This window comes from Garra rufa, chromosome 6, assembly GCF_049309525.1.
Source record: "Garra rufa chromosome 6, GarRuf1.0, whole genome shotgun sequence".
NCBI classification, from domain to species: Eukaryota; Metazoa; Chordata; class Actinopteri; order Cypriniformes; family Cyprinidae; genus Garra; species Garra rufa.
Genome location: NC_133366.1, coordinates 1567828 through 1577952, shown reverse-complemented (window position 1 = coordinate 1577952; position 10125 = coordinate 1567828). Strand labels below are relative to the sequence as shown.

The following is a 10125-nucleotide window of genomic DNA, read 5'->3' as shown; positions in this document are numbered from 1 at the left end:
GCCTAAAACACACACAGCGTCCGTTACCCATGATGCATGAAGCATAAGAATATGTCGAAGGAGTGTGTCGTACCTTCTCCACGTCTGCTTTAGTGGCGTTGACGTCCTGCTGGACTTTCTCAGTCTGCTGATTGGCCTTCTCTGCTTCTTTCCATTCCTTCTCAAAACGCTTCTTACTCTGGATGGAAAGCAATCAATAGAAAATGTGCATACATTAGTTTTAGCTTTTGATCCACATCACATTGCAAATGTTTAAAATTTTATAGCTGTCTTTATTAATTCAAACATATCCAGCTTTTTCTTCCTGTAAAAGTGTGCATTTGTAAATTCTACGGGTGTGGCTTTCATTCTCATTTGCATCCAGCTGTTTTTAGCGGTGTGAAACAGCTGGTTTTGTGGCTTGATATTGCAAATCGATGTCTTATCATATTATCTTTATTATGACTGGTTTGAAGTGCAAACAGTTTCACCGCTGTTGTTTTTCTTGTTATTTCCATACAGTGGATAGTCTCACGAATGGGCTTATTTTCACATTGAAGAAAACGGTGGACATAAACAACATTGATCAGTCATGATCAAATCTGGTGCTTTGATGTATACTGTTGTGTTTTTGTCTAATGAGTCTGAATTACGGTTTTTAAATTAGCAAATTAAAACAAAAACATTCTTGCTGACTAGAAAAAACCCTAACATGAAAACACTCAAATACATGTCCATGACTTTAAATTAAAATAAAAAAAGAGCATAAATTAGTTTCAGCTTTTCCATTCACATTATATTGGAAATATTTCAATAACCTAGTATTTTCATACCCGGTCTTCATACTGCTAATTGACATAATTCAACTCTCTTAAAATATTAAATACTACTGCAAAACCAGTGATATTTTAGTACCACTGATATAAAATTATGTTCTAAATATATTTTAAATTAGTTTACATTTTGGTAATTTCAATTTTAAATTTAATACATAAATGTCTTTATGGATATAATTGTGATTATCACTTTATAGTTTTGTTACATACAATTAATTATAATTTCATATTTTTTATTTCTGTTTTAGTTGAAGTTATTTTAATACAACTTGTTGAACTAAAAAAATAGAACTGTTGCAATATCAACAATTATTATTTTATTTTTTTCAGATTTTAACCATGCAAAACTAAACTGCAACAAAAACTAAATGACTAAATAACTGAAAATAGCAATACAAACTATTTTAAGAGTTCAAAACTATAAAAATCATGATCATGTGCAGAGTGAGACGATCAGACATTCACTCACAGTCTCCAGCAGTTTGAAGCTGCTCTCCAGGTTCTGCTGAGCTTTCTTCACATCACAGAGATACTGCACCACAGAAACCAGATTCACAATCAGCATCTCATTACAGATGAACATTATTAAAAGCAAAGATACTCAGCAGGTTATGACAGCCTGGTGTGCACTGAGAGGTCTGTGTGTTTCCGGTCTTTCGCTCACGTTCTTGCGCTCCTGTCGCAGCTCCTGCAGGTTTCTGTTGAGCTCCACGCAGATGTTCAGCGTCATGCTCTCAGACAGCTGCTCCCTCTGAGCCGCGTAATCGTTCAGCCCATTCAGTACGTCCTGAAACGCCTGCTGATTGGTCAACCTGCAGAAACACAACAACATGCTGAGGATGCTGCGGATCAGGGTTGCCAGGTTTTCACAACAAAACCCACCCAATTGTGCATTTTGAGGGGTGTAAAATACCCAATTAGCATTCCAGGGGCTAAATATCAAGTTTTTGGGGTCACTTCAACCCGCGGACATTAAAAACAACCCACGGCAACAGTGTTAAAGTAGCCCAATTCAGCTGGAAATCCGTAGACTTGGCAACACAAGTAAACACTTTTTTACTGAGGAACATACAGCCAGCTGATAAAGATATGTGACCCTGGACCACAAAACCAGTCATAAGGTTAAATTTGACAAAACTGAGATTTATACATCATATGAAAGCTCAATAAATAAGCTTTCTATTGATGTATGGTTTGTTAGGATAGGACAATATTTGGCTGAGATACATCTATTTGAAATCAGAAATCTGAGGATGCAAAAAAATAAAAAAGACTGAGAAAATCACCTTTAAAGTTGTCCAAATTAGGTTCTTAACAATGCATATTACTAATCAAAAATTACATTTTGATAGGTTTACAGTTGGAATTTTACAAAAAATCTTCATGGAACATGAACTTTGCTTAATTTCTTAATGATTTTTGGCATAAAAGAAAAAATCAATAATTTTGACCCATGCAATGTATTTTTGGCTATTGCTACAAATATACCCCAGCGACTTAAGACTGGTTTTGTGCTCCAGGGTCACATATGTTCTAAAAATGTTAAGCTAATGTTCCCATTTCTGAGATATTATTTTTTCTTGGTTATGTGAATGTTACATAAAAACGTTAAGGGAATGTTTATAATTTCTGAAACATTATGGCAACTTCTGAGTGTTCCCTGAACCATCTGAAACAAGAAGTAGCAATGTTTATGAAACATTTAGACGGATGTCCAGCTAAAATGTCTCATAATAAACATTCCAGGATTGATGTATAAGTAATGTTTTTGTGCTAATGTTTTGAGAACTTTATTAAAAATCAGATAACTTTGAATAAACATTCTATTAACATTTGTTTAGAACTTTGAGGGAACCTTGTTGGAACATAACCAAAAATTATTTTGTGAAATTTACTACATCCAATATTAATGATGCAGCTTTGTCAGAAATACCGGAAATATCTTAATTCAACTCAAAACAGTTGAGAACAGCAGTGAGACTTTGCCTAATACACTCACTTTGTGTCCTGATCTTCTTTGATGCCTCGTCTGGAATATTTCTTAGTGAGGTTCCTTCAGGGAAACACACACAAAACAGGTTAAACCAAGGAGAAAGATGTTAAGCCTGACCACCAAAGGCCTTCAAGATCACAAGATCAAATATCACTGCAACAAATCATTCTGCACTGCAAAAAAAATGCTTTTCTTAGATTTTTTTGTCTTGTTTCCAGCCAAAATATCTAAAAAATCTTAAATCAAGAAGGATTTTCTAGACAAGTAAAAATTATTTTCTTGTTTTCAGAAAACAACAAGCCAAAATTCAGTGATTTTTTTCTTAGAACAAGCAAAACAATCTGCCAATGGGGTAAGAAAAAAAAAAATCTTATTTCAAACAGAAAACAAGATTATTTTTCTTACCCCATTGGCAGATTATTTTGCTTGTTTCAAGCAAAAACACACTTAATTTCGACTTGTTTTTTTCTGAAAATAATACATTAATTTTTACTTGTCTAGAAAATCCTTCTTGATTTAAGAATTTTAGATATTTTGGCTGGAAACAAGACAAAAAAAATCTTAGTAAGAAAAGCATTTTTTGCAGTGTGTATATGCAAAAAAAAAAAAAAAAAAAAAAAAAAAAAAGAGCATTTGGCTTTGTGAGCTAGTCAATGCTCTTCACAATAGGGAGTCTATAAAAACAACTTACAGAAAAAAACTGTAAAAAAAAAATGGAAAAGAGAAATAATAAAATTAACCCCATTAACTGTCACTGTCCACTCTGTGGGACACCCAAGTTTACTTCACCGTTTTACAAATAAATCCTAATCTAATCATGACAAACTATACATCGTTGGAAAGGTCTAAGGCTCCTAAATAGATTTGACATTTTTTTGTGTTACAAGTTATGTAAGAAAAATAATAGTTTAATTTATGACAAGAGTGCACCTCAAAAATCTACTTCATAACTGGAGTTCTGCCCTTTGTCACAGTCTTCCTCATTGCCCTTTTCCCTATCACACTTTAGAAATCATAAGAAATTATATATCAGTTGAAAACTTAAATTTCAAAATTCATCCTTTGAAAGCCTTTTTTAAAATTTACATGAAAAATTTACATCAAAATCATATTACAAAATGTTTTTGTTCATGATTTATATATTTTTTTTATTTCAAATTCTTTTTCACGTCTCTTTTCAAAAATGAGAGTGACAGTTAAGGGGTTAAACTAAAACAAAAAATAATGACTAAAATAACTTAAAATTATTCAAACATAAAAGAAACGCCACAGTGCAATTGTGAGTAGACAAAAAGGGAAAATAATGAAACGTAATAGAAACGAAATATTTCCCAATTCTTATTTTCGCACGCATTTATACAATTAACTTTTCTGCGGTACAAACTGGGTCTTTTTATTATGAAAATACATAGCTTCCTTTTAAATTTCTGGATGGGATTCTCACGTCTGAGGATGATGATTTTTGGGGTTTTGTGGCATAAAAACCTCAGATTTACATTGTACAAACACAAAGCAGTATCTTGCCTGAGCTGTTTGGCATAGTTCTGCTCGATCTCAGCTCTCTCTTTGACAAACTTCACATATCGCTCCAGCAGATCCAGTCCGCTCTGAGTGTGTCTCTCAATGGCGTCATGCTGGTCCTGCAAACACACGATACACAGATTTGTGTGGTATGTAGTACATTCAGGTCTGAGGATAGGTGTGTTAGGTGTGGTGCATCCAGTGTGTCTCTCTTTTCCCCCATGTGAAACTCTTAAACTAGCTTGACAGGTCCATCTACTTCACACTAGCAGTGACAAGACGACCTGATCTGATGTGACTTCAGCATAAATGTGCAACTAATACTCTTTTTAACAACAGCTAATTTGAACTAGAATAACCTAACTTGAACTTAACTTATCCTTTTTTGCATTTTGCATTTTTAGAATTAAAAAAAACCCTAAGTATATACTTTGCTTATCTATTTTAACAGGAAGGTGTGTGAGCTTTCACTGATCTACTTCCTGTTGGTCCAGAAATCATTCCAAAGCAATGGAGATCTTCAGCGCTGTTCAGAAGAGGATAGACACCAGTGGTTCCCTAAACCAGTCTAACCTGCACTAGTCAAACCTCAGACAGAGAAAGAAAATCAGTGAAGCTGTCACATGACTCAAAGAATAAATAATAGTACAAATATAGGTAAACATTACAAAAACAATCATTGTTGTGACATTTTATTTTCTTCACAAACACTTAAAATGAGAAGTGGATAAGGAATCATGCCCTTGCAACTGTTGCAGCTAACCCATTAAGGCTAGTACAGGACAAGCATAACAAATTTGACAAGCTTAATTTTTTTTTTAGTTTCAGTTTGTTGCGTAGTGTACTTTTTAATGCTTATGTCTAGCACGCATTTCATTTACATCACTTTATTAGGCTATTATGACTATTATCATTATTTCAACTGATACTCAAGTGATGCATGGTTTTGATATCAAAATCACACTTTCTGAGTGGTTAAACCGCTATAAGTTATCAACATTAAATTCAGCGTCGCTATTTATTCATTTTAAATAAAGGATTTTTCAGTAACGCGTTCACCTGTGCAGCGTTTTTACGGTCAATAAACACTTCAGCCTGACGCTCACATAATAACACACCTGTTTGCTTATGAAATAAAGAATAAACTTACCCAAAGATCTGAACCCCAATCCATGATCTCTGACAAAGACAAGCCCGTCAAAGAACGCAGGACATCAAACTCCTGAAGGAAGTCTGTTTCAAATCACAATCTTTCCATAAACAACATCAGGTAGGCTAAAGCCGTGTCTTTGTGACAAGGAGACGTCTTTCCCCGTGAAACACGTTTATGTTTCGTTTTACGAGGTAAATCAGTCCTTCCAGTGAAGACAAGTGTAGTTTACTGTGGGCTTTTCTCATCTGATCTCAGCACGCAGCAGTCGAGATTGAATTACACCTGAGTTCACAGGTAGCTTTGGTCGTTTTTATCCTATACAACGATAAAAAAAAAAAAAAAAAGAAAGAATTTAAAATAAAATGGAAGTTCTTTATAATTCCTAGACCTAGATGAGCGCGGCGTTTCTGCCAAAAGCAACTACAGTCGCAGGTTCAGTCGTTACCAATAGATTTCAATAGAACTTAAGACCATAGTTAGATAACGAAGCTTTTGGGAAACGCAACCCTGATCTGGTTTCTAACACTACACTGACATCTACTGGACCAAACGCGACAAGAGGAGAACTAGAAACAAAACTAGCCAATAATGACTGATTGCAGAACAGCAGAACCATACGTCACAGCAGTCACACGGCAGCAGGCGCAGACGGTAGTGGGCGGAGTCTCCTGCTGCAGCCCAATCAGGTCCCACAAAATATCCGTCCTAAATAGTATTCGAAAATAGAATTGGTATGTCCTAAAAAGTATTCTAAAGATTTCCGGAAGGTCTACTACAATTTACCTTTAGAATTCGAAGTACGGATTAATGCGCACTCTAACGGCTATTATATTGCCCACAACACATTGCGTGTTGAGCGAGGATTTGATTAGAACTACAAATACGCATAAAAAGTGTAAAAAAAAAACTACAAACATGGCGTATATGCGCGACCAACGGATGGGTAGAAAATGGGGTTTAAGTTATAAATAATCAGTGTGTAACCTTATAAAAAATATTTATTTAATGTTATTCGCGTTATATTTCATGTGCAGCAACATAATGAACTTTTATAATGGCAGAAACAAATGATGAGAGTCTGCTGGCCAAAGAGCCCTTCATGCTTCACTTTGAATTTAAGGATGATATGGACATTTCCTTAATGAGTGTGTGAACAAATCATGCCTCTGGATTAATTGCATGTTTAAAGAGTTTTGATTTATTTTAGGTTTAAACTAATTTAGTTAGGTGAGTAATGTGTGGTTATTATTGTTGTTAAATGTGTGCCTTCTGTGCTATATGTTTTGTTTGATTTTGTAATATTTTTTGGGAAAATCCAGTTTATGATGGGTATAGTGTATAGTACATGGTATTATGTACAATGAAAAATTGGTTAATACTGAAATGATTAGGTAAAAAATATAGTTTAACTAAATAAAAACATTCTATTGCTCAAGTTTTGTTTTGTTTTTTTGTTTGAGCTTTGTACTCAGTTTATACTGTTTAAAAATATATAGAAAAATATAAGTTGATCATTATTTTCACCCACTTTCGATCTCAGATGGAGACTCCGCCCACTACCGTCTGAGCCTGCTGCCGTGGCGCTGCTGCCGTGTGACTGCTGTGACGTATGGTTCTGCTGTTCTGCAATCGGCCCTATCTCAAACTAGCAACGAACCAATCATAGTGGCTTGGTGTCAGGTTGGGCCAATCACAGGTTTGATCCCCAACAAGATTTGTTTGAACACCTGTGAACCATTGAAGCCAAATCGGAAGTTAGAACGTCACTTTTTATCACTAGACGCCATTTCAGACCATCGGAAACAAAAGTGCCATACTTTTTAATGTAAGTTCAGAATTGGTTTTCTTACATTTTCCAGGTCTAACTTATGTCAGGATGCTTACAAATGTACAGTTCATTGTAACGCCATCGTTTGAATGTGTGATGCTTCTGGTGTCTTTCGCTTTCGCTTATTTTACCGGTCCACATAGTTTACTACACTTTCTTATTCTTATTTACCCACAGCGATTATGAATCGAAAGTCTGCACATTTATATTTACTAGCACATATTTGTGTTGCAAAATAAGGTGGTCAGTCAGTGTGCTTTATTGACATGACAAAACCTGTACATTTGCATTGCCAAAGTAATAGAGAAAAATGTAGTGTAAAATATGAATACATTATTAGATTATGTAACTATATAATTACACATTTATATATAACAGAACAAGAATAATAAACATACTATAAAAGTGAATGAAAACAAAGAAAAGCTAATCAAATGTTTAACGCCAAAAATAAAATTACTTGACTGCGGAGTGTGGACCGCATGGGGAAAAAAAGTTTATTCAGGACACAGTATATCACATTTTAGATATTCAGTTTATTGACAAACTGCCGTGAACAGATGAACAGAAACCAGGTTATTCGACAAATTTTCTTTTTGAAAACGAATTGTTGCATCCAAAAAAATAAATAAAATAAAGATCAACTGCGTTTGGAAATCACTGTCAAAATGAAAACAAATATGATTTCGATATTAGACCCAATATAATGCTTTAAAAAAAAAATAAGGATAACTTTTTATTGGACAATAAAGTTCTTTAAATTTAAACAATGTATTGCAAGTTTAAAGTATACATTAATATTTACGTAAATACAAAACCTCTGTCGGCTTGGTGTGTCCTGGCTTTTAGGGTTAGGGTAAGGGGATAGAAAATATTAGACATACGGAGGGTCCCAGTAAAACATGGAAACCTGTGTGTGTGTGTACCTGGTATTTATCACGTTATGGGGACCAAATGTCCCCACAAGGATAGTAATACCAGTAAGTTTTGACCTTGTGGGGACATTTCTCAGGTCCCCATGAGGAAACATGCTTATAAATCATGCACAATGAGTTTTTCTGAGGAAGTAAAAGTGTGCACAATCTCCTGTGAGGGCTAGGTTTAGGTGTAGGGCCATAGAAAATACGGTTTGTACAGCATGAAAACCCTTACACCTATGGAATGTCCCCATAAAACATGTAAACCCAACATGTGTGTGTGTGTGTGTGTGTGTGTGTGTGTGTGTGTGTGTGTGTGGGTGTGTGTGTGTGTGTATGCATGTGGAAAGGTGCTGCCTCCAAATGCTTATTTTTTGCAACCATCCTTAAATGTCATCCCTGGTTAAAGACCCAGCTTGCTTGCAATTTTATGTGTGTGTGTTTTGAACTGTGCAAATTATGTATCCCTTATATTCAGTGTGTTTCCATATGGCTGGACTGAAATCATGATAAAGATCACAGGAGATCACTGCTTCTAAAATAAGTGTCCGTGAGGAGAGAGGAAGACATAAAAGCAGAGCCTTCAGATCCCAGCTGTGTGTCTATGAAGAGTGAGACATTCATCATACCTCTTCCCCTGTTTTCAGTGATGCATTAGTGACCTTTGACCTCAGGTGAGATTGTACACTATAATTAAGCTCAGGGACTTTTCTCTGGAGATATAGGACCAGTACTGAGACTGGGGCTTTTAACTGTGACTAACTTCATCAGTGATCCTATAAACCATTTATTCAACTAATATATTTGTAAGCGTTTAAGCGTTTCGTTAAAAAAATTTATTGAAATGGTTTAAACTGTCAATTCCATCTTATTGTGAAACTTTTGCTTATGTCTCCCACCATGAAAGAATCCCTAATGTTCAGTGATGGACCCCAGCCAGAAAAAAATTAAATGCTAATAGAAATGATTCTGAATGCTATAATATAAAAGATAACATTTTTCCATGAATAGAGAGAAACAGGCTGCGGCATCTCCAAAACCCAGCGGTGTCTCTATGTGTGACAAATCCATGTCTCTGGAATCAGTGGCCTCTAAGCTCAGGTAAGACTAAGACTTTTTTCAGCAGGTTGACTAGTTATAAAGTTCCTATTTCGAGAAGTAAGTGTCAGGTTTGAAAATCTCTTTAGTGTGCAAGGTCCTCCCAGTTGGCTGAATTTTAATTCAATTCTAATCTGACTCCATTTTATTATGACCTTGAATTTACCTGAAATGCAAATTAGTTGTTTGTCCATTTCAAATTATTATTATTCTCAGTTTAAAGCTTTATTATTCCCTTTGGGGCAATGGTTACGGCTATGGTGCTGCTTCACATACAACGACAACATTTAATACACATAGACTAAAATATTTTAACATGCGCGCACACACACAGACACACAGACAAAAATATGCTTACTACAAAAATGAATTGTTTCAGGCACAAAGGTAAATTTATGATTTGTGGAACATCCAGTTGTCCTTAAACACCATCCATCAGAGACATCAGCTCAAAATTAGAGGATGTGTCCTGTCCCCCATTATTTCATGCCATCCTCAACACCGTTGCTGTTCATATAGAGATGCAAGACTATGTAAAGGAACACCAATTTACATAGTAAATATTTGAAAACATTTACAATACCTTGCAGGTATTTTTTTCGTAGACAATGGCAAAGACCATCATATATATATATATAAAAGAAAAGACAATATTTTCAACAAATTAATTCTAAAAAGACCTAAGAGTGGGTTACTGCACAAAGTTTCCTCAAGACAGAACATTTTCTGATGCATTTTGAAAATGACCTCAGTATTTTGCTCAAACTTCAAAATATTGTCAAAAATTGTTTCGTGATATT

The 10125-nt window shown here is 35.0% G+C and overlaps 1 protein-coding gene across 1 annotated transcript in view; it reads right to left on the bottom strand.

Annotated features, from left to right (window-relative positions):
* The window catches only part of trip10b (thyroid hormone receptor interactor 10b), a 19073-nt gene extending 13196 nt beyond the window's left edge, over positions 1-5877 (bottom strand). The window contains exons 1-7 of the mRNA XM_073841723.1: positions 5480-5877; positions 4333-4448; positions 2815-2868; positions 1480-1627; positions 1285-1347; positions 74-178; positions 1-2 (exon numbers count right to left, since the gene is read on the bottom strand). The exon at positions 1-2 is cut by the window's left edge and continues 127 nt beyond it. Of these exons, the coding sequence (XP_073697824.1) occupies positions 1-2; positions 74-178; positions 1285-1347; positions 1480-1627; positions 2815-2868; positions 4333-4448; positions 5480-5503 (512 nt within the window). The 5' untranslated portion in view covers positions 5504-5877. The remainder of the gene's footprint in view (positions 3-73; positions 179-1284; positions 1348-1479; positions 1628-2814; positions 2869-4332; positions 4449-5479) is intronic.
* Between the last annotated feature and the right edge of the window lie 4248 nt (positions 5878-10125).